We start from the raw sequence: 27,676 nt of genomic DNA on the forward strand, positions 1-27,676 counted from the left end.
GCTCAGCCAGCATGCCTGGCTGAGAAATTCTGGGAGTTGAAGTCCACAGGTCATAAAAGGGCCAATTTTTGAAGACCCTTTACATAGAGAAATGTATCTGAAAGACCAATTTATCATTACTTTTCATTTTTTCTTCCTTTTTAAGATGAACAAGAATCTGTGCAAAAGCGGACTTTCACAAAGTGGATCAACACACATCTAGCCAAGGTAACACATTATTCTGCTTTTTATATAGTAAAAATGCTTAAGTAGTAAATCAGAAACAAGATCTACCACTTGTAAAAAGAGAGCATTATCTCTGAAGGAAAACTGGATAAAATGGATAATATTGCTCTGCCTTTTGAAGTGATTTAGAACCAAAACTGTATAGCAAAAGAAAGAGCTATTATCACTACAACATGTGTTTCCTGAATAATGCTGGACAGGAAACTAAAAAGGAAAAGGAAAATTTATATGTACTTGTGTTACAAAACTATTATTCTCTTTTTTTAAAAAAAAATCTTAGAAAAGTGTAATTGTTTTGATTAATTATTAATTATGTTGATTTTAAAAAGCAAACAAAATGATACCAGAATTTTTCCAGCTTGTATTTTCAGAATATCAGATTATAATAGTATTTTCTTCTAGAAAGTATACAAAATTTTGCTTTTAGTTTTTGAAATTTTAACACCTCACACTCCTGCTTAGAAATTGAAAGTAGCCATATCTTTGCTCAGAGATTGGAAACAAGCTGTGGATTTTCATTCGCTTATTGAATACTTCCCTCATCTTTTAATAAGATTAAGAACAAATATCATTATTGAAATCATACTCTCACTTTTTAGAGGGATGAAACTGGGAACATGTAGTGAATGAATCCAACAGTGAAGGCAATTTTTCCATTTTAAAAATGGCTCAGGATAATTTTCCAATCTTCTGGAGAATATTTTTGGAGAAATAGCCCTGGAACAAGAGCCCTGGTGGCACAGTGGTTAGAATGCAGTACTGCAGGCTAACTCTGCCCACAGTCTGTAGTTCAGTCCTGATGGGGTTCCAAGTTAACTCAGCCTTCCATCCCTCCGAGTTCAGTAAAATGAAGACTCCAATTGTTGGTGGCAATATGCTGGCATTTAAACTGTCCAGAGAGAGATATAAAGCACTATGGGGCAATATATAAGTCTAAGTACTATTACTATTGCTAAACATGACAGAGCTATATGTGAAATGACAACAAGAGGAATTGCTGGCTGGTGTATAGATTGTATATGCATAGTACTGATTTCATCTTATCTTCAGAAAATTGGAATTCTGATTAATTTATCCCATAGAACCATGAAGAATTTTTGTCTGTCCTGTCTGTCCAATTATTTTATTTATCACACACACATGCACATACACACACACAGTGCCACCCAACTCACCATGACCTTTGGCAGTATATACAAATGTCAACAAAAATATACCCCACCCATTGAAAATCAGTATAATACATAAAGCCAGATAAAACAATACAATGGCAACCCATCTAAAATACATAACAACTCAAACAATTGGGAATGCATTTATCCAGGCCTTATCTCCATGCAAGTCCATCAGTCATCAAATTTTCAGTCCTAGTGTTGATGAAAAGTCTGAAAAGAGTTCCCAGAGCTTTATAGAAACATGTCTTATTTTAACCTTGGTCAAATAATCCATTTTTATTTTCCTTCCTCTTACTTCTAACAACCATGGTCTTTAATTCATTCTGATGCTATCATAGAATTTTTTCCCTTTTCAGTTTTTATTTTTCCCATCTCAAAGATTCCTTTGAGGTTTCAGCCAATCTCTTTTGTAAATCCAATAAAAGTTGTTATCTGGATTTTTCTCTTGGTTTATCATTTGTATTTCCATTTAATCTTCAAACTTTAACCAACGTCTTTTGTATCTCCAGTAGAAAGTCCCTATCCAGATCATTCTCTTGGCTAGTCATTTCTTTGTCTTATAAACTATGCTTTTTATTATCCAGTGTTTCTGCTTCTAATATCAGGCAAAATTTGTTTCACATTTGTCATTCCTTCATTAATGTATTGTGGACATAATCTATCCATAGAAACAGACAACATTGTGACATTGTAACTGCTAAACTCTGAATCCATTCTTTAAAGATCTCTGGGAATAGAGTTCATTCAAACCTGATCATTCATGGAATACATTCAAACCTGTGGGAGACCATTGTCTTGTGGTTTCCTTTTGAGGAGCACACGTGGGTAATATCCAGTTCTCTCCTTATCTGGAGAGGTTCCATCTTGGTTCTTCAGCGTTTGCCTTGGTTAATGTCTCCCCTCATTGCCAATTCACCTACACTGGAATTCACTCATGGAAAGATGCTGATTCTTAACTACCTTTCTAAAAGGACAGTCATATATCAGGGGCAGATTGTTCCAAAAGATGTTCATTCATAGGTTTCATTTCAGAAGAAATGTTGTCTCTGATCTTAGAGGATATTTAGAGCAGTTGGAGATTACGGTTAGTACTCACTAACAGATTTGTTATACTTGGAATCCATAATAGAGGATAGAAATTTGGAATTCATAACATAAAGCAAAATAGGAGAGGGTATGAGAGGTGTGAAGCCAAGGAAAAAAAACATAACATAAAGATAAGACAGGAACTTGGAAGAGATAAACAAGAGACATAAATCTTCCATGACAGTTATGCTTTATCATCAGGGAAGAACCAACTGAATTGTTAATATAGTTCTTAAATAAAGCAGATATAGAGGACTGAATTTTGGGCTGTATTGGGTGTCCTGGAATTGATTGATTATGGATAAAACCTGGAGAAATCCATCTTCTGATTCTGAGTTCAGTGGGAAATGTCTATTGGAACTTAAGATAAAAAAGTCTCAATTAAGGGTACATTGAATATTGGACCATCCATACCATTAGATCTAGATGTTAAAGGAGTAAGAATTAAGATACAGGTAGTCCTCAACTTATGACCACAATTGAGACCAAAATTTATGTTGTTAAGTGAGAAATTGGTTAAGTGAGTTTTGCCCCATTTTATGACTTTTCTTGCAACATTCGTTAAATGAATCACTGCAGTTGTTAAATTAGTAACACAGTTGTTAAGTGAAGCTGGTTTTCCCATTGACTTTCCTTGTCAGAAAGTTGCAAAAAGGGATCACATGATCCCCCAGGACATTGCAACCATCATAAATGTGAGTTAGTTGTCAAGCATTCAAATATAAATCACGTGACTATGGGGATACTGCAAAGTTCATATGTGTGAAAATGCTGTTGTAACTTTAAATGGTCACTAAGAGAACTGTTTTAAGTCAAGGACTACCTGTATATCCTCCATGAATTTGTTTTACCTCTTAAAATGAGATCTTTGGCCATCTTTCTCTACTCTTTCAATCCTTTTGAGAAACAGCAGTCTATATTATACAGAGTTCTACAGTAATTGTAAGTATGACTGTATCGTACTGTAGATAGTTATAAAGACATGACAACCCTGGCAAATTTAGTATTGGTTTCTTTGCTAATGTTACATGGCCTATTTAGCTTTTTAAAAGGGCTGCAGAGTGGGTTGACATTTTCTCTAAATTTTTTACCTCGCTTCCAAGACCAATTTCCTGGTCTCTCTTTGCTAGTGAAGTTTCCATTAGTATTTATCTATAACATTTTAATATGTTTACTATATAAATATTTTATATTTATGTATAATAATGTAACAGCTTTTATATTTTGCACTTTGAATTGCATTTGGTATTTTCATGCACTTTCTTCTTGGAGCTTTGTTTTTTGCTTTTTAAAATTTTTTATTATCCTGGTTAATTTTATTTCATCAATAAATGTGCCCGTCTGATTCCTACTCACTCTTAAAACCATGTTATTTGAGAGCATCACCACTGCCAAGTTATCACACTCCACATGTTTACTTATTAAACATTTCTGAATTAGCATTAATTAAACTGATAAATACCAGTGAGAGGTGGGGAATCAATTTAATAACCTTTTAAAAGGTTCCCTGTTCCTTTTTTTATGCTCGCTATTATGCATAGAAATAATCATTAATAATATTTTACATTTCATTATACAATTTTAAAATATCATGGTGTTAAAATGAAAATCACAAACCATATGTTTAAGGTTATTGGGATAATATCAATACTTCTTACATAATATCATTGCATTTTATTATTTTTGACAGAAATTACAGTACAGAGTAGGCGAAACCTGGTTCAAAACCAGCAACTATGAGAGGGAGCTTGGAGTCCTAGTGGATGGGCCAGCAGTGTGCAGCAGCAGCCAAAGAAGCTAATACAATCCTTGGTGGTATAAACAATGGCATAGAATCAAGATCACGTGAAATATTAGTGCTGCTTTATAAATCCTTAGTTAACCATACCTAGAATACTGCATCCAGTTTTGGTCATTATAAAAAAGATGTTGAGACTTTGGAAAAAGTGCAGAGAAGAGCAGCTAAGACAATAAGGGCCTGGAGACAAAACATGATGAACAGTTGCAGGAATTGGTTTGGCTAGTCTAGCGAAAAGAAGGACTAGGAGTGACACGATAGCAGTATTCCGGTATTTGAGGGGCTGCAACAAAGAAGAGGGGGTCAACTAATTCTCCAAAGCACCAGTAGGCAAGACAAGAAACAATGGATGGAAACTAATCAAAGAGAGAAGCAGCCTGGAATTGAGGGGGAGAAATCAGGCCCTTCAGTACTCCATTATGGTTATCCCAGGCTTGGTCTCCTTCCCTTTCCCATTTAAGATCTACATAAAAGTAGCAATGATCAGAAAGGCCTTTGGATAGCAGTGTTTAGGGTATCAGCTGCAGCTTCACCTAGAACAAGAAGCACTGAAAAGGGTCACTATTACTCTTGCTAGTTTTATCTAGATTACTCTAAATCACTTAATATAGGGCTTTCCTTGAAGATCACTTCAAGTGATACAAAATCCAGCAACTCCTGTGCTTGTGTGCTGATATGAGAGCTGCCCTAACTCTGTGGTTTTAAATGCAGCTAGAGATGCTTGTACAAAACCCTGTAGTGCATGTTTTGTGCATATACAAGGCTGCCTCTCCCAGATAGATCCTGGCTAAGTCTAAGTCTCCAAGAAACGACTGCTGCAGTCCTTCTCCCCACACATCTTGGGGCAAAAAGAAATAGGCCTGGTCTGAGTAGCTTTGCTTCCTTTGAGACAGATTATCAGTTCAAGGCTAAAGTAATTCCCATTTTCCTACCTCTCATGTTTCAGAAGTCCTTTAGGAGGATAATTAGTGTTTTAATATAGTGGGTTCTTGGCACAGATGGATGAGTGATTTACTGCTGATTTTGAATAATGATTTATTACTTTAATAATATGTTGTATTTGTATTATATTTCTGTCACCTCGTGCACGCTGCTTGGAATCATTTTAGAATTGAAACAGTTCGTACATTTCCAAAATAAGCAACCATATGCTCTTATATTTATGGAATTTATGGAATGGAGGCAGCAAGTATCAGAAAGTATCATACCTTGCAACAAAAACATGAACCTATTGGTGAGGGGAGGTGGGTATATTTTTAGTTTTATGGGCCCTTAAGGACAGGAATATTATATCTCTCCTGTTATATTTAGTCATTTGAACATTTTAAAAAAGGAGACTTGTATTTGACCTCCAACTTTCTAGCTTTAATCGCTAGGAAGTGAACCAGCTAAAAAGGTAGAAGGTATAGATTTATACTAATAATGAGGTAAACTTTTAAAGTTTTATGGCTGGTATGTGCTATTAGCTAATGAGAAGCAAAAAAAAAGGAAAAAATGTATACTGCATATATTTAGAAATCATTACTTGAATTAAGCCAAGTGCTGAGGTAAGTCAAATCACTTGGCATCTTGGAACATAAGAAGAGAAATGGGTGCAATAAATGGTGAGGGCATATGAACTGATGATTTATTATTAATCATATATGTGAATTAGTGAAAGTTGAACATTACATAGAGTAAAAAATTGAATTTTACAAAATTGATTTGTTAGCCAAATGTGGCTGAATAACTTGCATTCTCTTCATAGGCCTCATGCTTTTTGCTGCTGAGAAAAGTATCTTGATGTATCATACGAAAATGGAAACATCGTACTGTTTCAAAACATATTGTTGGTTTGGTTCTGATTTAGGGCCTGTTGTTTGTTTGCTTCTGTTATAGGACAGTATACTTTTTAAAAAATCATCTCCATTGCACTTTCCCTTCTAGTGAAAAGCTAAGCAAATTTACAGCCTAGCTATGCATAAAGTTCATATTTTAAGAGTCGTATTTCCATCTAGACTTTTCAGTCTTAGATTGACAGGTTTAAAATAATATTTGCTTCTTAAGTGGAATCTGTTTTGCTGCTGCAACAACATAATTTGAGGTCATTGTTGTTAGAAGTTGGAAGTTTGTTCCCAAGCCAGGGTACAATAAAAAGCAAGAAGATTGGGAAATTGTTCATTGTAATACAGCCCAAATCAACAAATAAGCAGTGCTGAGCAGTTATTCTCTAATTCAAAGGTTTAAGTCAATCTTTAACAATGAGAGTATATGGCATTAACCAATTACACACAGAGATACAGGCATATAAACACACATAGAGAGACACATAAAAGCTATATACTCTTTCTGAATATGAAGCCTCATGTGTAGTTCCCTTCCCTTCTTATTGATGGTTAGCCACAATGGGCTACAGAGACAGTGCCTGCATTAAACAACAATGGCTACATCTATAATATTCCTTTCGTGTAACTTTTCTGACATGCTCATTTATCCTTGACAGAGCTACCCCTCCCTGCAAAATGGCATCACTGTTGCTCATTACAGCCTTTTAGTTTCTCACCAATTCTTGTGCTATTTTAGATATTATTGTAAGAAAAATATTTCAATATTGTGATTGTGGCAGATAGTTATTATGCCACAGAGCAAAAGGTAGAAGTATTAAGGTAGAATAATATCCTACTGGGGAATGCATCTCCAAAGTTATTCCAAATCTAAAATAGAATGTGTGTGATACAGAGAATATGTGTGGTACAGATATGTGTGTGTCCTGCAGTACTTGCTGACATTTAAAGTAGAAGAACTCTGTATTGCTTTTTGGTGTTTTCAATATTTGAAAGACTGGGTTAGAGAGATGACGAAATTTCCAAACATTGCTTGTCCCACAATTATACTCCAGCAATGTTTGCCTGGGAAGGACAAGTTGAAGAGAGGTGCTACATAAAAACAAAAATAAAAGCATTAAGAGGAAATGCACAAACCAAACGTGAGAAAATAAGGGGAAAATTGAGTGAGAAAAATTAGGCCAATAAAAACCATTCTTGCTATATAAAGACATACAGTTAGTTAATCTCTTACAGGTGTTGCTTGGGAAGGAATATATATAAGAAATATTGCTTTCACTGTAAGTAAAGATATATTGGAAGACTAATACCTGAAGCGCCTTTTTTCTATTTCATTCATTCATTCATTCATCAAACGGATACTCATTTCACGCAAAGTGACTGTATGTGTCTTTATATGCTATAAGGAAAATAAAACTGTACTCAGAAAATATTAAGGGTACACAAGAGAATTCTCCGGGATCATTTTGTTGCGTGAGGAAAAGTTTTCTGGATATATTTCTTTTTAGACTAATTTTTATTTTCTGTATAATAATAATGAAGAAAGGTAAAGATTTCTGGTGAGTAAAGCCATAAAGGAATCTTGATAAGTTTATAGAAGTGATTCTTCTAGAATGCTTTCCAATTTTCCAGTGTTTTCTCAATAATACACTTTCTCTCACACCCAAAGCCTCTGATATGATAATGATAAAGTGGAAAGGTAGAAAATCATGATTAAACTGAAGAAGGTACAATGTGAGAACCATTTGTAACTAAAGGTTTTTTACTTCAATTTTTTCTACTTTCATTCACAGCGCAATCCTCCCATAATAGTCAAAGATCTATTTGAAGACATTAAAGATGGAATTGTATTGATTGCTCTTTTGGAGGTCCTTTCGGGACAAAAATTGGTAAGTATTTTTATATATAAATACTTATGTATTGTTCAATTAATTGATCTTATTCATGATTTGTAAATAATGGCCTTTCCCTGAAACATTGGAATGCTAATGTTTCTTCCCTGTGCATAATAAATAATGCATACTCTATAATATTGATCCTGTTATAATAGATGGATTTATGGATTGCTGATCATCCAGTATACATAGCCCATGCTAAAAAAGCAAATGAATTTAAAAGTAAGCATTAAATATTAAATGTAAATATTTTCATATTAGCATTGTAGAGCATCATGAAAATATTGTTAAGAAATCAATCTATGTTTGTTTTCATTTTGACTTAGTTCTATGATGTTAGTCACTGTAATTTATAAATCTTAGTATATGATTTAATGTTATTTATATACTAGGACACTATATTTTTTTTTAAACAAGCCATAGTTAAAACAAGCCCTTCCAAGTTCAGATCCCATGAACAGTAAACAATCTTAAGGTGAGAAAAATCCACTTTAGACAATGATTTCAGACAACAGTAGTCTTTCATACCTTAAGTCTAACTAATCCCCTGTAATCACAGTCTGCATGGCCATGGATCATGTTAACTGGGATTCTGAGGTAGCTGGAAACATTATTATTAGGAGCCTTGGTGGCACAGTAGTTAGGCAGCAGTATTGCAGGCTGACTGCCTACTGCCAGGAGTTCAATCCTGACTGGCTCAAGGTTGATTCAGCCTTCCATCCTTCAAGGTCAGTAAAATTAGGATCCAGATTGCTGGGGCAATATGCTGACTCTGTAAACCTCTTAGAGAGGGATGTAAAAGCACTATGAAGTGGTGTATATGTCTGAGTGCTAAGTGCTGTTATGGAGAAGTCTGTCCTAGAACAATTGAGCAATCAGAATCAGAAACCAGTTCAGATATAATGGTATCACTGCTCAGAGGAATTTGTTTCAGGACCTTGGCAACTAAACTACTGAAATATTGAGCAAATTAGGGCTGAAGAACAGGTATTCTATACAACTAAGATGTGAGTGATGTTTGCACTATAAATTCACGAGGAGTAATTTGCTCCAAAATAATTGAATCCTGTCATATCTTTGTTGAAACACAAATGAGTAGATTTATAATGATAAACTGTTAATGTGGTATCTTTAGTAATACATTAATGAAAGGAAGGCAAAAGTTTGTTTTTTTTACTGTTGTTTTTATAATATATCAGTTACTTCTTGGATTGATAGTCCAGTAATCCATGGTTTCCACATGAAACGTGCAAGCAATTTTTCATATGGATTGTAAAATTGGATCATTCATTGTAGTCCAAGTGCAATTGTCTTTTTCTGATGGCAGACACCTCTTTGGTTCCTACTTGTTAAATAACTTTCAGTCATCTTCTATTATTTTTATAAGAAAAAGTACTCCCTCTTGTGGTAGAAAAAATTTTAAACATAAAGTTTTGAGGTTACTTTTCTTCTATTGAAAAATACTACAAATTAATTTTATTAAGGTGAAGCATTAAAAATTGAGAGAGATTTATTTTATATTTTTCCAAAAATCATTTTAAAAAAACTAGAACAGGTTTTAGTCCAAATCAAAATAAAATATATTTTCAGCAGTTATTTTTATTAAAACGTCAGTACAGTTTAAGGCAATTTTTCCTAGTCTGATGCTGTCCATATTTGTTCAATTTTAGCTTCAGTGCCTAATCCCCATTTGCTGGAGATTTGGGGTGTTTAACTACAATATTTCCGAAAGTTATCACAAGGGGGGTAATTGTGACTTGTAAACAGTGACAGTTGACTTCTATAAATTACTGGTAGGTTTATATTCTGTTCCCTTGGAATATAAATATTAAAAGAACAAGCGTTTTAACAGATAAATGACTTTTTCTAAAATTGGGTTATTTATTTGGATATGAGGCATCTACTCTTCACTGAGTTTCCTTTCAAGTGAGTTTGTTTAGGTATTCACATTATGAATTTTTCGGCTGCAATCTGTTTTAATACTGTGATTTGTTAAATGTCAATTGACCTTTTTTATTTATATATATATATTTTAAGCCTTGTGAACAAGGGCGAAAATTGAAGAGAATTCATGGAGTGGCCAATATTGGTACTGCCCTTAAGTTTCTAGAAGGACGTAGGGTAAGTTTCAGAGTTTTGTATAGCCATTTGCCTCTTTTGCACACACCCTGAAAGAAACTTACTAGCCTTAACCAGTCATAATTTTCCTACTCTGTAGCTGGGATGAAATTAAATGAAAGTTAAAATAAGAATCTCAGGAACTAGAACAGTAAAAACAATAAAGTGATGATAGGAAATAGTGAGTTTGAAGCACTAATTTAGAAAACACTTTTCATATTAACTTGTTACTCTGTATAAAGCTTATTTTTATTTTATCTTCTTATTCTAAATATTATCTACATATAGGATTTTAAATACATATTTATTTGTTTTCCATGCTAGTCCGTGTATAGAGGATCACCGGTTAGTATAACATTTTTATCAAACATTCAACAATATAACAAATTTCAACTAAAATTAAATGAAACATTTTAACATATAGCTATATTATTTAAACACTCTATATAGAGAGCAAAAGTATATATACATACATATTGTAGGGAATGTAATGAGCAGAAATATGTTACCTAGAAAGGTAGTTGTAGTTCTTCAGGTACACTGCCAGGGGGGCTTCAACAATTAGGATGCTGGGATGGATATTAGCAACCCTGCGTTTGAGATCTGAGAGTTGCCGTGGGGCGGGGTTGACCTCCCATCCTTTGCTCCAGCTCAGGCTGGGAACATGAAAGGCGCTCCCAACTGGGCATCCCCAGGGCAACAGTGATGTCACCGCTAATCCTTTCAACCTGGAAGTGCCTCAGTGCTTCTGACACAAGTGCAACAGCAGATACACTGCCAGGTTATCTTTTCAGATGGACATATTGGGGCAAAGATTACTAGTTCTTGTCAGAAACTCCTTGCTAGTTTCCTTATATTAATTCTCTATCGTATTTGATCTTGGGAGTGAAAGCATTCTGCAGCTCAAATGGTTCTGACTTCCTATTTTTGGCAAATAGATGCAGAAAATTTTTATCAGTGAAAGAATGTGTGGGATCTAGTGATTGACAAGTGAAGTAAAGGTTTATATACCTAAAGGTCTGTTTGAAAAACATCCAATGCAGCATATTATTTTCTTCCTAATCTACAGAGCGGACTACCCTAGTTTGCAGGATTTTCATGGTCTATTTTCATGTACATTTCATTCCATCTAAGAAATATAAACATAAATTGACAAATGTTTGATATACCTATAGCATTTTTTTAATTTTGAAGAATAACTGTAAATGTAATATTGATTTTGAGAATATATGTTATTTACATTAAGGCTCATAAATATGTCCACAAATGTTTCCATATTGTAACAAGCTACCCAGTTGCAGCTTTTTCTAATGCTTGATAGTAATGTGTTTGCATCTCCTTACCCCAAATAGATTAAGCTTGTCAACATTAATTCAACTGATATTGCTGATGGAAGACCATCTATTGTGCTTGGTTTGGTGTGGACAGTAATCCTGTATTTCCAGGTATAATATTTCCCCTTTTTAAAAATAATAAAAGACAGGTTATTATTGTTGGTTGCGCAGGTCAGCCAGATATTTAGACTGTCCTTCCTAAGCCATAGGCATAGTGTGCTGTTTGATGGTGTTAAAAGTAAAGCTGCCTTTTGCAATTGACTGGTGATGATTTTGTCAATGCCAATGGTGTTCAAGCCGTGCTCCAAATGTTTTGGAATTGCACTCAAGGCATCTGTTGCTATCTTCATTTTCTTTTGCTACAGTTATTCTATTCTTATTTGCAGGTCTTTATAGGTTGTAATTTACTAAAATAATAAAAGACAAATTCTGGTTGGTCATATAGTCAGTCAGATGTTTAGATAGGATTTGGCATTTTTAATCCATTTATTAAGCCCTTCCCAAGATTAGGCAGGGGACATATGCTACTATAAGTAAATGATATGAGGATATTTAGGTCAGAAATCGTCATAGGCAATACTCAGCATACTACTATTCCAAATCCTGCTATTTCATTCCCTGTGATAGGCATTCAACTGATTTTTTCCCCTAAAAAAGCATTTAGAGTATTTGTCTCTGATTGGATGTGTGTATGTATGTGGGGGGCTTTTTCCTAGAGTCAAGAGATTGTGTACGTTCTGTAGTTGCTATAGTTTTTCATGAGTCATAAAAAACTTCTAATAGAAATTTTGCAGATTAGGATTTAAAGTGAGTGAGGAAAGCTGCAAGGTGATGGAATAAAAGTTTATTGGTAAAAGTACCCTTAACAGTAAAATAAATAAATTTTATAAATACATATATGTGAAATAAGCATAAATTCTCAACAATAAGTAAGGACAAATGGGAATGAAATAGAACTTGTTTCTATAGAAGAGAATCTTTTTCAGGGGGAAAAATTCAGAAAATTGGAGTACAGTTTTATTACTGTGGTGGCTCAGTGGTTAGAATGCAATATTGCAGGCTACTTCTGCTGACTGTTGACTGCCAACAGTTTGGCAGTTCGATTCTCATCGGCTCAAGGTTGACTCAATCTTCCATCCTTTCAAGGTCGGTAAAATAAGGACCCAGATTGTTGGGGGCAATATGCTGACTCTGTAAACTGCTTAGAGAGGGCTGTAAAGCACTGTGAACCGGTATATAAGTCTAAGTGCTATTGCTATTGCAACCCAGTTTGGAGCTTTCTGCAGATGAATATACATACAAATAATTGTGTTTAATGGTTTCAGTGAGAGTTTATATTGCTTGCTGTCATGATCTTCAGACTTTGTTTCTAGTGCCTGCACAGTACCAAAATTACAATAATCATATAAATTTGGTGGGTTTTGAGAAGGTACTAATTCATCTATTAGTAGATGTCATTTGGCTAATACAATTCCATGGATGGGACAGATAAATATGAATCGGCCCTACATCTTCTGAGGATGTAGGTTCTTGTCAAACAATTTTTGATTTGCACTTTTTCATTATAATTCTTTTATATCTTATTAATCAGCTGTTGAACAAAACGCTAACCTCAGCATTTCCACAATCCATAATACACTGAAAATTTTTCTACTACATACAGATAGAAGAACTTACCAGCAACCTGCCACAGTTGCAGTCACTCTGCAGTAGTACATCATCTGTGGATAGTGTTGTCAGTTGTGAGACTGCCAGCCCACCCTCCAAGCGGAAAGTTTTTACTAAAGTCCAGGGAAATGCAAAGAAGGCTTTGCTAAAATGGGTGCAGTACACAGCAGCAAGGTAAGCAATGATGGGTTAAACAGTGCAATAGAATTATTTATATCAGGAAGATGAATGCAAAGTGAAAAAGAAATACGTCTCTACGTACTTTACTCTATTGAAATCCTAAACATAGTTCTTCACTTCAATAAAAGTTACTTTAAGACAGAAATGACAAAGTTTGAGGAGAGAGAACACTTACTGCAATTCCTATCCCTAAGCCCCTTCAATTGTGCTTTCATTTTTTTGTCATCAAAGTGAGTTAATTTTGTCACTGCTGGTTTTTTCAGCATGAGGAGTTTTGTCAGCTAGTGTTGGTAGCATTATCTCAAAGTGCTAGGAATTGTATGTGGGTGGGTGGTTTCCACCTCTGCTTTGAGATGTTGCATTCTCTTTGTCTTATCAATACATTCGTAGAATTAGCCAGTAATTGGATATAATGTTCTTTTTGAAAGTTTCACAATATTTTTTTTAAAATATTTATAATTTCATAGTTGTAGATTTCAAACAGATTTTTAAAAATATACACAATGTTATATTTAAGATTTTAGGAGATAATCATATGAAACCAATATACAAGAGTTAGAAAATTATAACTAATTTAAATGAAGAAATTACTGTTGCTGAAATTAATTTGTAATCTTACCCTTTTAGGTTCTTGAGTTGATCTTTACAGATACAGACTTTTGATTTTGAATAGCAGTTTTACATATTTTAGATCACAACATTTATACAGTTTAGGTTACTGTGAGCTCCTAGAATTAAATTACCTATAGTACAGCTTGAACTCATAGCAGTGCTGATGTACAGTTCATCTAGAAATAATCCTCATTTAGTGATTGTCTTTTTTACTGACAGTTCACAATTATGACAGTGATGAAAAAGTAAATTTGCGACCAATCCTTGCTTTTATGACATTGGAGGTCTATAAAGCAAAGGAAAACTGAAATAAGATTATAAGCACAGTCGTGGTTTCACTTAGCAACCACTTCAATTAACAACCAAGTTGCCAGTCTTAATTGTGGTTGCTAAATGAGCACTACATGTAATTATTTTAGACAACATCTATGTACTAATGTGACGCAGCAAGGGAAAATTTTTGTGGTTATCTATGGCATCTTAATTGTTTATTTTGTATGGTGGAAATTTTTATTGCTTGCTGTTATGATCTTCAGACTTGGGTCCTAGTGCTGCCTTAAAGAAGCTGATGCTGGCGCACCTGCTATAGGGAAAACCTTAAAAACCACCTCTAGTGTCTTCCTAGGTTGAAGATGCACTGCCTTTCTTTGACTTAGCTTATGAATTCACATTTCATCTAAATCCCTTCTGCCTTATTCAGGCCACTTTTTTGGCAGAACTAGAGGTTATACAGTGGATCTTGTTGGTCTGTGTAAAGATAGAGTCTGATGTCTATTGAGGTATCTTTCCTCTGAAAGTGTCACTCACTTCTTTCCATGTGCCAAATTATATTGGAAGAAACCTGATTTAATTTGATATGACCTGACCTAGCCTGATTTTCCTTGATGTATTCTACTTGGAAGAGATTTTGATTGACTGCTTTGTCTGAACATCTAATTTCCAGAAGAGCAGAATACTTGTGTTTCCATGTCACTGTCTGAATATATGATTAGAGTTTGTAATCACATTGAAACATGTGGACAATTGGACAATAATTTAACAACATAAAACTAAATGTGAATGTGTAAGAGCAATGAATGTTTTTAGCTATACAAATTACATCCTCTTTTTTATTTCAACTGAAAATTCAAAGCAGCTAATAGGTACAAGAATGCAAAACACATAATCTTACAAAATGATAATAAAGTCCTGGAAAAACAGAAGGCGCTTCCTAAAGAGTAGGTAAAAGACCACTTCCATAGGAAATGCATTCCATTGTTTAGGTTTGATGAAGTAAAAGACCCTGCTAGATGCATGATAAAAGAGGTTTCTAAATTTGAGAGCAATCTTGAGAGGAACTTATTTGCAGAGCTTGTTTATATTCATGCACATCAAATATACCACATTCAGGGAAAATTGCAAGGGATATCACTGATTTTCCTTTCTTACCCCATTTAGGTCGTCTGCTGTAATGTTACGTTTCTCAAATACTTTGAAAGTTATCGTGCCAAAGGCAGAATTTCTGAATTTATCATGTAGCAGTTCCATAGATATAAATTAAATTATATTTAAGTGAGAATTTGTTTAAAAGCAAAACAGAAATTATAGATAATTGAATCAAAAAGATTATTCATTCCAGAAGCACTGCAAATATAATCTTAACATAATGGTATAATGCTAGAAGTTCAACAATAAGGCTGTTCAAGTTAGTAGTGTGTTATTTTTTATTGTTAAGGCAAACTGGAATTGACGTCAAGGATTTTGGACAAAGCTGGAGAAGTGGTATTGCCTTTCATTCAGTTATTAATGCTATCCGTCCGGAACTAGTGGATTTGGAGAAGGCAAAAACACAATCTAACAAAAAAAATTTGGAAGAGGCCTTTACAATTGCAGAATCAGAATTGGGAATCCCAAGACTCCTTGATCCTGAAGGTAGGGTAACATTTAATGTTCAATTTAAAACAATTTTGAAAAATTCTAAATGTTTTGATCTCTTTTATTCACACGTGACAAAGACAGTATTTGTTTTTATGTTTTGTTTTTACTCTATTTTGTTTTAATTTTTTTCCTCATTTTTTTTCCCAGATGTGGATGTGGATAAACCAGATGAAAAATCAATTATGACCTATGTAGCACAGTTTCTGAAACATTATCCAGATCTTCATAATGCAGCAAGTGATGCACAGGAGGCAGATGTATGTTTTTAATTACAATGTACAATAAAATTGTCAGATGCAATAGTAAAGGTTTAAAGGACATCTAAACTTAGTTTGAGTTAATGAGCATTGGGGCTGTGGATGAAAAAAAATGGAATTTTAAAAAAGGAGGAAAAGAGTTTGAAATGGAAAGAGATGGGACAGTGGGCTTCATTGGGATCACAAGTATGGAAAGATGATAAATAATTTTAAAGAGTTGTTTTGGGGGATTTTTTTTCTATTTTTAATCAGCTCTTTTTAAAATATAATTTGTATTGAGAATTTTAATTACAGTAATAAAAATTAATAGAAATTAAACTTAGAGAAAGAAAAGAGATGGAAAAACAAAAGTGAAGAAAAAAGGAAGAAAAGAAAAAAGAAAGAATGTAATAAAGAAAAATATATAAAGAAGTGACTTCCAATCTTCATTATGAGAAGTATCAACAAATTTAATAACTCTTCATTCCCTATAAGATTAAACAATTATCTCTTCATTACATATCCTATGACTTATTTATAAATAAATCCATAGTACATAAATTTTTCAATTCTGCCAGAACAGCCATTTGTCCGAAGTGGTATAGGGTTTCCTGCCTGATCAGGGGGTTGGACTAGATGACCTCCAAGGTCCCTTCCAACTTTATTATTATTGTTGTTGTTGTTGTTTTTGCAAAACAAGTCTTATTTTCACTTTGATTAAATAAACCAATTTCCTTTTATTTGTAACAACCTTAATCTATAATGCAATCAAATATTGTAATAGTATTTCATTTCTCTTCATTTTTTTTTATCCCATCACACAGACTTTTTCAAGGCTTTAACAAGTCTTTTTTTCTAGATCCAATAAGAAAACACTGACAAGATCATTGTCTTGTTTTATCATTTGTATTCCCCTTTTACTTTTTAAAACCTCAGCCATTTTCTTTTGTATATCTAGTAAAATTTCCTTTTCCAAATTCTTCTCTTGGGCTGTCATTTGTAGTTTCACTTGCTGTTCTTTTTCTATCTTGCTAGATAAAATTGTTCCACATCTGTCATTCATTCATTAACATCTTTTAGACATATTCTATCCATAGAAGCAGACATCATTACTGTCAGTGTTGACATTTAGTTACTAACTTCTGGCTACATTCTTCAAAGAGCGATTATTTTGGATGTTTAACATTTTAAATTATTTTGTAAGTCCCAGTGTTAACTGACATCAGGCTTGTATTTTTTTTTCTTGTGCTTAAAATCTGTTTCTCACGAGTTTTTTATTTTTTATGTTAATTCCAAAATCTTATAGTAAAGCTCAATATTCCAAATTATCTGGTCTCTTAATCCATGTATACATTTTTTACATCAGAATATTACTTAGCTTTTTGCTAAGTTTTTTTTTCAAATTCCTTGATCTTTTTAAAGATGAGGTTTTTTTAAAAAAAATCCCAATTTTATAGGTTAAATATATGCAATTTTGTGGTGAGTTGAGTGCTATTTTTATTTGTCATAGAAAGATCAACTGATGCTAAGGGATCTGAAAATTTGGATTGAACAATTTGAAAGAGACTTGTCAAGGACACAAATGATGGAAGCAAGCTTACAAGAAAAATACCAGGTATTTCTGATTTTTTAGTTCAACCCCTAGAACAGAATGTGATTGAGAAAGGCTATATCAGCCAAAAAAAGTCACAATGACTGTAAAGTAAAGGAGTTTTAGTCCAGCAAATAAAGAGGCAATGGATTGAAGAATGCTAAACTTAGATTTTGAATTGGTAGCCTTGAACAAATTTTTCTTTTCATAAAGATTCTTTACGTTTTTTGTACTCTTTTTAATACTGCATGCTGGCTATAGTCACACTGAGGACAGCAGCCTTATAAATTTGGTAGATGAATAAATAACACTGTATCCTTGTTCTTGCAGTCATTCAAACATTGCAAAGCACAATACGAAGCAAAGAAGAAACAAGTTGAACGTGCAATCCAGTCTTTAAGAAAGGACGGAAAACTTTCCCTTGATCAAGCTTTGGTGAAGCAAGCCTGGGACAAAGTTACTTCTCAAGTAAGTTTGGAAGACGTAACAGCCTTCCTACCAATTTTCACCTGTGTGTAAAGCTAAGCCAGATGTTTGTGGGTGTTCAGATTTCATATTAAAATATGCATTTTTCAAATAAGCAGATTGTTCATAAATTGAACAAAAATTGCTGTATGTTTTTCAGCTCTTGCACATTAATATTTATTTCTAAAGAGATGAATAAAGAAAGCATCCAAAGATGAATTTACAACAATGACATTGCACAGAACCTGAGCTAGTTACAGGCTTTTGTAGAAATGTATGACCTGTGCCATTTTCAATTTTGTTATATCAGAATCATGAATCTCCTCTTGGTTAAGTTTGAAGAATCTTTTCCCCTCCGTTGATAAGATTGTAGTCGCAATTGATGGCTGACTTAAGGCAAAATAATTACCCTTATTTTTTAGCAAAGATGATTGTTCCATGACTCATGGAACACTAACGATATAACAGTATTTGGTTTCTTTATTTTTGATTTAAATTGTGTGAATCCAGCTGTTTAGGTTTGTTATTAGGTATAGCTGCCCTATTATTATTATTATCATCTTATTTATAAAAAAACACATAAGCAAAAGGAAATACCAAATATTAAAGAAGTAAATGAGCAAAATACAAATAATGAAATATAGATGGATAAGCTAAATGTTTAAATATCATAAAGACTGCTATTTTAGAATATTATTGATTATTGTGAAATATATCATGTCAATTTTTAATACAAAAGTCGAAAGTCCTTCTTAAGATTTAAACTAAAAATACCTGGTTAACACAGTATAAATCACTAACTAAAATTATAAACTATACAAGATTAAATCAATATTCAAAATTTTTATGAAAATTTTTATGAAATTAAAAATCTAAATTATATATGTAAAAGACATCAAATGTGGGGTTTGGTGCAAATTCACATATAAAGTTATATTCTAAAAATAGATTCTGTTTAGAATTGAATCTAATTAGAATTGAATCTTTTATCAGACTTTTAAATATAAAGTTAGTTTGAACAATAAGGAATAGTCACATAATTTAGTTAACCATTTTTCCAAAGAAGGAATCAAGCAACCTTTCCAGTGGGTAACCTAGAAAATTGTTGCAGCTGTTACACAAACAAAGCTAGTTTGATATATTTCAGAGGAATATCTCAGATTGAATTAAGATCTCAATTGTCAATATTTGTTTTGTTCTACTATGAATCATTTTTCAGAATTGCTGGATTTTACAGGAATGCTACCATACATGGAATGATAATCTAACCTTTCATGACCTTTCCAGCATTTGTTAAAAAGTTGTCCATTTTAGAAATTGGAAGTAGATTATATATAGTAATGATAAACCATTTTATACCATTTTTTTCTAAATATAATCTTCACAATCAGTTAATACTCTTTTTCCATTGAAATTCCAACTTTGCATCTTTAATACTATATTCAATTTTTCATAATATAATATAAATATTTAGCATGTTTGCCTTCTGAATCATATTTCACCAGCACTTCATAAATTAAACTCAATAGATGTTTGTTATACGATTTTCAAATTCAATCAAAATTTCTCAGTATATCTCTTTCTTTCTGCAATTCTTTTGATGCTCTATTGCATATTTAGAGAACAAAATAAAGCTTGGAAATGGGATTCCAGTTCTCTTAATGTCCTGTTTTCCAGCTTTTTGAATGGCACTTGTATCTTGATAAATCTCTTCCTGCGCCTCTGGGCCCTATCGCAGCCTGGCTTTGTAGGGCTGAGACCTCTGTTAGAGAAGAAATCTCCATTCAACAATCTCATGAGGAAACTGCAGATGTGTTACATCGGAAACTTGAACAGCATAAAGTTTGTATATTTTCAGTTAAATGATATTATTTCTAAATTATATTACATGTATGGGAGCATGAGGGTTTGAAAGTATGAATGACTTCTGATATGCTGTAAACAAATAAAGTGGGCCCTGCTGATTTATGACCATAATAAACATTTGATTAATAAAAAAATAGATTTACAGTAGTAGAAAGAAGACTCTGTATTGAAAAAGTACATGGCTTTTACTTTGTGGTTGACTTATTGTTGCATTTTACAAAAACATTTCTGAACTTAGTTTTCTCCTGAGTTAGTAATTCATTCCAGGCTATCCAGTCAGTGTGGTGAACTGCTGAGAACTATGAGAACTCTCATTCTTATCTTTGGAAGGATAAGGCAATTTCTGTGGCATTTGCCACAGGAGGAAGCAAAAAGTGGGAACTACCTATGCTTTATTCTTGAAATCAAACGTATTTTCCAAGCCATCCTCAATAGAAGAGAGGAAGAAATGCAGTTATGTAATTTTTGCCCTATTACACTTACGAAAGACTTACTTCAAAATGAAACCCTGTAGAATTGTGCTGTTGGATTAGGTTTTTCTCTTAAACAATTGAATATGTATCTCAGTTTGATTTAAGCCAATGCGTTATTTTTATTTTAAAGTTATGCAGTTCATTTGTTTAAAATTGGGACTTTTGAATAATTTTATAGTCTTATGCATTATATACAATTATATAATTATTTAATTTTATTTATTTATTTATTTATTTATTTATTTATTAATTAAATTTATAGGATGCCCCAATTTCTTAGTAAAATGGCTTTTCAACCTTTTCAGAGATTGTACCACTTTTAGGATATGGCAATATTTGAGTAACACCAGTTGCCTAGCAGGTGGGTGTGGCCTACTCGATGCCACTCATTGGACACAACTGACTTAAGACAGCTGAGTTGGAACAGAACAAGTTACATTGGCTAACTTGATGTGGGGACATCTCGGTGCCCCACAAACTCCTTGCCTCCATCTGCTAGCGGCGAAGCAGATGCATGCGCTCACACACATGCACACACATCAGATTCCAGGTTTGGGGACTTTTATCCACAGAGGAAGGAGAGGGCCTTCTCCCCAAGCTCAGGCGTGATTGGCAATTTGCTAGCTCAGATGTGGATACAAGTCTCCAAGCTTGGAATGTTTGTGTGTATGTGGATAGCACGCTAAAGAGATGTTCTTTTCCCAATCCCAGACATCTTAGTGCCCCCTCCCGGCAAAGCAGGAGGTGGAGGACGTTTGCAGGAAGCAGTTTTCTCCAAGTCCAACTTCTGTCTTGACAGATCTCTGGAGAGCAAGAGGAGGTGGCAGAGGAGCAGCACTCCCTGGTCCTGCACAAGGGAGGCTGGCCCTTCTCGAAAGGGAATTCCCACTTCCAATTGTGCGTGGTATGAATGCTGGCTTGTTGGGGCAGCCTTCCCTCACACAGTTCCCCTGCCACCCCCTCCTCCTCTCCAGAGATTTGCAGGGGAGACAGAGTTCTGGAGGGCAAGGTGCAGCCTCCATATTGGCCTCTTCTACCTCTCCAAGCCTTCTTCAATTAAACATACCTTATATATAAATTAAAACGCAGCCAAAAAAAACCCATAGTTAAATAACTAATTACAGCTCTTCACATATTTTCTGGAAAAACTAGCTTTATTGATATGAGGAAGGAAAAACAAACCTTATTAGGGAACTCTTAACAGAAAGGGAATTGAAGACCCCAAAAGGTCTCATTCTTTCTAACCTGCCTTCCCTTTAAGCCTATAGTTCTCAGTATTTTATTATTATGTATTAAGAAGATCAAAGACCTCCAAAGCTCAGGATACTCACCTTAAAATGAGAATCCAAAAAAATTTAGTTAATCCACAATATCTCCCTATGAAGAATGAAGATAGTCTTTGGGTCCTGAAAGCATGCAAGTGTCCAGTCAGAATGTTAGTGGCACACCTGTCAGTAACTGGAAGTGCATAAGTCCATGTACTTCCCTTTCCTGTCTCACAACTCAATCGATATATGCTTTAATTTTCAGACACCTCTTTTTCTCATAAGCTCCTTAAAAAACCAACAGGTTATACTGTAATTAACAGGAAAAATAAACTAGCACTTCTGAATTCTTTCCCCAAGGGAGAAAGGAAAGTTCACAGCCTGCAGGTTGGTAGCAAAGTCATCAAAGAACGTAGTTATTGCTACTAAAGACAAGAATAAATAACGAATCACTTTTGCAGCTCTCTCCTGTTACTACATGCTCTTACCTGCAGAATTGCACAAGGTTGAGTAGTTTGCAGCTAGGTATTCAGTACAGACCTTGCCAATGTGATTTTTAATAGCCCAGTAACGGATAGGAAAATCCAAGGAAAACTTTGCAATCAATAAACCGTGGTGGACTACGCTTGTTTTGCCCTATTTTGATTCTCCTCCCCAGCAGCAGCACATCGATTTTAGAACTGCATGGCCACAGAGAAGGAGGCCTTCAGCCTCCTAATCTCTGCTTAGAGAGGAATTTGCATTTCGGCAAGAGTCAAGCCATACACCCCCAATCAAAGAAAACCCCTGAATCTAACAGGACAGAAGGCAGCCCAGCCACCGCACCCCTCCAGTTCCTTCTCCTTGACCCCAGGGCACAGATAGAGTTGCAGCTCCTCGCTATAGCTGGGGCGGGACTGCTACATCCTGCAAAGTGGAGCGTTACCCTGGCACTCCTGCCCGCCACCATGCTGGCAGCCCCAAGTAAAGGCTGCACACTCCAGCCTCACCCAGCCAAGGAAGGGGGCAGCAGCTGAGACTACAGCAGATTTGCAGCTTGTCAGGGACGTTGAGAGGCTGCCCAACTTCACTCTGGAATTTTGGGGTTAGAAAGCAGAGGGGCAGCGTCGTGTTTTCAGGCCTGACAGCACCTGCTAGAAAGCCTCCTGATTCCCCTCCCCCACACACACTGCAGCTACCTCCTTCAGAGCCTTCCTGATGCCGACAGGCCTGCTGGCATAGGTCCGCCCTCTTCTATATATTACTAACTCTCATTGTCATGATTGTTAACTTGGCAAAACCATGCATCACAGGGCTACAATTTTTGAACCAAGGTTTCTCAAACAGGTTAATATACAGAATGTGTCCAAAATCCAGGACTCGTGACATTTCATTACTCATGAGGTAATGAAATTTGAGGAAATTGTGGCTGCTTCACTGCCACTGGCTGTTGATGGGCTGCTCCTTCAGTCATGTGATCACATGATCTTAATTTTCAATGTTCTGTGACAGTGTCCCAACCAATTTTATAATCTCTTGCTCCCTCCTTTATCCAGTAGCAATCAATTACCTGCCTGCTGGAAAGGGAAAGGGAAAGAGAGGAAGGAAGGAAGGAAGGAAGGAAGGAAGGAAGGAAGGAAGGAAGGAAGGAAGGAAGGAAGGAAGGAAGCTCAATGGGAAGTAGCAGGAAAGCAACTTTCTCCTGCTACCAATGCCTTTTTACCTGCCCTTGGTCATTTTGTTTCTCTGTTTAAGTAATTTAATAACTCTGAAACAATGACCCAAAGGGGCACAAATTGTCGATTGCTCAGTAAAAATAACGTATTAAAAAAAAATACATCAAATAAAACTGCTTTCCCCTCTGCTTCTAGAGACCTTTACTTTATATCTTTGATTGCCTCCTCTGAAGAAAGAATGGATGAGCAGATGAAGTGATATATAGTACTCATTTGCAGAAATGAATAGTGTCACCTCTGTTTCTCAATGGAACAAAAACACTGTCTCCACAGGCAAAGCCACCACCCCCCAATAGAAACTTCTGTTATGAGAATACAGGAGCAGGAAAGTTGACTTTTTTAATGCTTTCTCTTTTTTAATCAACTTTGCTATGCCACCCCAGCCTTCCAGATGTATAAATAGTTGTATTAATTGTTGATATGGCTGAATACATTTTTGGAAAGACATAGAATATTGTTCCTTGTTTTCCGGCTCCTTATACAAGAGGTTTAAAAATGAAACTGATGGAAGGTTGCATAAATAATGCATTGTATACTATCTCAAAATGTGTACTTGACTAATGATCCATTTGCTCCAAAGTTTGGACATGTTGACCTAGACCTCATGGTTTTATATATTTTATTAGTCTTAGACAAGTGATAGTGTTTTTAATTGTAAGGATAGGATAGTTCTTTTACAATAACATTAACCTGTCTTAAGGCTGATTTAGAGTTGCCTGCAACTGTGCATAGCAATTGTTGCATACTTATGCTATGAAGGGGTTGATGGGTAAGCATATATTGAAGATAGCTGCCAATGCAAATACCTGTTAATCCCAATTGCATGTTGTGGGGAGGTACACATCCTGTGTGCTGATTGGTGGATTTGATTTCCTGTTCTGTGCTTTGCTGTTTGAGTGCCCGCCCTAGCCAGAAAATTAAAATTCACAGACATATGAATGCAACAGCTATGTAACTGTCTATGAACAACAGACGTATATGTCTCTCTCACATGCAGTGCGGAGAAGTCTTCTGGACCCTTTATTCAGAATAAATGCATAAAGAATGTTCTAGATTGTAACTAGAGAATAACATTTTTTAAAATTTTAAATGCATTCAGTTGGAACTGGAGTAACAGTAGATAGGAGAACAGTAACTTTTTAAAAAAACCTCCAATGTTCATGGTATGGATGTATAATGTCAATTCATACACGATCATAGCAGGTGCAAAACAGAAATTTACCTATTCGTATCACCTTGTTGCTAGTCTAATTAAATTGTGACTAGTAGAAAAACATCCCCTAGCATATTCTTATTAAGAACATTTCTTCTGATGATTACTAGTAATTTTTTAATAAATAACTTTCACTAAGTACTGTTGCTTAGATACTACAGAAAAAAAAACCCCAGATATTAGGCTCATTCTGGTTTATATTTTTTACCAGATGATTTAGAAGCTACAGTGACTTCAGAATGGATTACAGAATATAGTCGGTCCATATTCCTGAGTTCACTATGCATGAAAGATGCAGTGACTCTAAAAGATCTGACTCTATGGATTTTTAAGAAGGAAATATTACTGTGTGTGTATGTTCTATGTGCCTTGTGCAATAAGTGGAATACCGTTCATGAACTGATAGGTAAATGGATTGACTGGGGATAGTAAGCAACATGTTTTCCAAATGCTTTCGGCAAATGACCTGATCGTTTGATTTATAATAAGCGAGAATTACCAGGGCACAGCACAATATCTCGAAAAGCACTTTTGTTCTGAAGAAGCTCAAGCTGCTATAAATGCTTTCTCTCACCCATAAGTGTGAGAGCCTGAAGAAACGTTTTCATATATTGAGTCATCAGTACAGCTTTAAAAATTATACGCCTTAAAATTGCCAGCTGTGAACCTTTTATTTTTTTCTCTTTGCTCTCTCTTAAAAAAAAAAAAAAAAACTCTCCAAATTAGGATATGCTTAAAAATGTAGAGGGGTACAAAAGGACATTCCAGGAAATCCGCCGAGCTCAGTCTGTCAATGGAGTCCCTATTCCGTTAGAGCAGCTTGATGATATGGCTGAAAGGTAAGTCTGGATTCATTCTTAAATGTTGCAGTGATAAAATGTTGTTCATTTCTGTTAAAATCAATCTCTGTTTTTCAAAACGGGGTTTTAATAGTAGTGGAAACAAGTGTTCCACACTGTAATTATCTTTTCTGGTCATTGACACTGGTTTGAGAAAAATACTTGAAAGTAAATAAGCTATAGATTTTGAAAATACAGTAAAGCTGTTTGTTGTTGTTTGCCACCTAGCAGAAAGCAAAACATTATGAAACAGCATCATTTGGAAATGTTTATGGGAGCTGAGAGAAAGAAATCACTGGTTAATAAAAAATATTTTGGTTTACAATTCTTATCAGTGTATTTACTGGAAAACAAGCTCTATATAATATGTTTTTCATTCTGTGTGAACATGTTTAGAACTGAATTCATACCTTTCTTCACTTTATAAACCTACTTAACTAGCTTACTTTGGTTATTAAAATTCAACACTTAATATCTTTATGCTTTACAGCTTTGCAGCATGAATTGTAATTTTATGTTCATTGTATGTTTCTGTGTTTAACGATGGGGTAATTCATGTCTAGGTTTAATTTTGTCGCCTCATCATCTGATCTCCATCTGCTGAAAATGGAGTTCTTGGAACTGAAGTACCGCTTGCTGTCACTCTTGGTCCTGGCTGAATCAAAATTAAAATCCTGGATTATCAAATATGGAAGAAGAGATTCTGTTGAGCTGCTTCTTCAGAATTATATGGCAAGTTTACCCTGGTTTATGAATGTGCAATTTTAAGAACGAAAATATATGAACCAAAAACACAAAACAGCTAATGTGATATTATAGTGTTGTTTTTCCCAATTATACTGCTGAATTGATTTTAAACAGAACAGACCTGCAAGGAAATAGGTGGGCATGAAGCTTCCCACATCGTGATGAGTCAAGGCACACTGTCATATTTTTATCATGCAGGCAAGGCATGTTACATGAAGCACGTTGCAGATGGATCACATTCCCTAGAACTGAGCTGATCACTAAGCAACAATATTTAAAGAAGAGTGTTTGTGTGGTCTGTGTGTGTGTGTGTTTTCTGTTCTTATTGCCTCTGAAGAGGGTTCGGCTTAGAGTAACTTGAACCCTTTAGGGAAGGATTGGTAGGACAAGTAACTTCAGAATTGATCAGGATTTTGCTTAACACACTTTTAATTCTTTTGGAGATTGGGACTCAAAGTTGATGGTAAATACAGGGAATCCTCGACTTACAGCAGTCATCTAGTGACCATTCAAAGTTACAACAGCACTGAAAAAAGTGACTTATGATCATTTTTCACAGTTACGTCCACTGCAACATCCCCATGGTCACGTGATCAGAGTTCAGATGATTGGCCACTGGTTCACATCGTATTTATGACGGTTGCCGGGTCCCAAGATCACGTGATCATCTTTTGCAACCTTCTGACAAGCAAAGTCAATAGGGGATCCAAATTCACTCAACAACTGTGTTACTAACTTAATAACTGCAACGATTCACTTAACAACTGCAGCAAGAAAAGTTGTACAATGGGGCAAAAATCACTTTAAAATGTTTCATTTATCAACATAAATTTTGAGCTCGGTTGTGATTGTTAACTCGAGGATTACCTGCACTTCTTTTACATACAGAAGGTCCTTCTTCATTCCGCAACATCGTCTAATAGAACTGGAAAACACAACTAGTCCCTGACTTATAACTATTCTTTTAGCGACTGCTTGGTGTCACAACAGTTAATGAAAAAAGCGACTTTCAACCGATTCTCACATTTACAATGGTTGCAGCATCTCTATGACCCTGTAGTCAGAATTCGGATGTTTGGCAACTGGCATGTACTTACGTCTGCCGTGTCCCAGGATCACGTGATTGCCGTTTGCATCCTTCCCAGTCAGCTTTTGGACATGCAAAATTCAAGGGGATGGAGCTTTGTTTGGGATTCATTTTTTAATTGCAATGATTCGGTTAATAACCATGACAAAGAAGACTATAAAACTCACTTAACAATCATCTTACTTAGCAATGGGAATTCTGGTCCCAATTGTTGTCCACCTGTACTCTTTTATTAAAATTTAATTAGCTGCTGTCAGCCCGTGCAGAAAGTATTTAACTAGCTGAACCAATGGTCTTTGACTTTGACAAAAGGCAATGTTACATGTCTGATATGCCTAGTCTTCCAAT

At 34.9% G+C, this 27,676-nt stretch overlaps 1 protein-coding gene across 20 annotated transcripts in view; it reads left to right on the forward strand.

The window, feature by feature from the left end:
• SYNE1 (spectrin repeat containing nuclear envelope protein 1) overlaps nucleotides 1-27,676 on the forward strand; it is a 306,096-nt gene that overhangs the window by 40,231 nt on the left and 238,189 nt on the right. For 15 of the 20 annotated variants that reach the window (XM_039356302.1, XM_039356310.1, XM_039356316.1 and 12 more), the window contains exons 3-15: nucleotides 146-207; nucleotides 7,901-7,996; nucleotides 10,040-10,123; nucleotides 10,445-10,465; nucleotides 11,473-11,565; nucleotides 13,118-13,296; nucleotides 15,629-15,825; nucleotides 15,979-16,088; nucleotides 17,578-17,682; nucleotides 17,989-18,126; nucleotides 19,801-19,965; nucleotides 25,382-25,494; nucleotides 26,058-26,226. In XM_039356302.1, the coding sequence (XP_039212236.1) occupies nucleotides 146-207; nucleotides 7,901-7,996; nucleotides 10,040-10,123; nucleotides 10,445-10,465; nucleotides 11,473-11,565; nucleotides 13,118-13,296; nucleotides 15,629-15,825; nucleotides 15,979-16,088; nucleotides 17,578-17,682; nucleotides 17,989-18,126; nucleotides 19,801-19,965; nucleotides 25,382-25,494; nucleotides 26,058-26,226 (1,532 nt within the window). Of the gene's footprint in view, nucleotides 1-145; nucleotides 208-7,900; nucleotides 7,997-10,039; nucleotides 10,124-10,444; nucleotides 10,466-11,472; nucleotides 11,566-13,117; nucleotides 13,297-15,628; nucleotides 15,826-15,978; nucleotides 16,089-17,577; nucleotides 17,683-17,988; nucleotides 18,127-19,800; nucleotides 19,966-25,381; nucleotides 25,495-26,057; nucleotides 26,227-27,676 lie in introns of those variants that run through there. The other 5 variants (XM_039356323.1, XM_039356307.1, XM_039356311.1 and 2 more) reach the window with 2 other exon arrangements.

This window comes from Crotalus tigris, unplaced genomic scaffold (assembly GCF_016545835.1).
Source record: "Crotalus tigris isolate CLP2741 ecotype Arizona unplaced genomic scaffold, ASM1654583v1 scf7180000018818.712119, whole genome shotgun sequence".
Taxonomy (NCBI): Eukaryota; Metazoa; Chordata; class Lepidosauria; order Squamata; family Viperidae; genus Crotalus; species Crotalus tigris.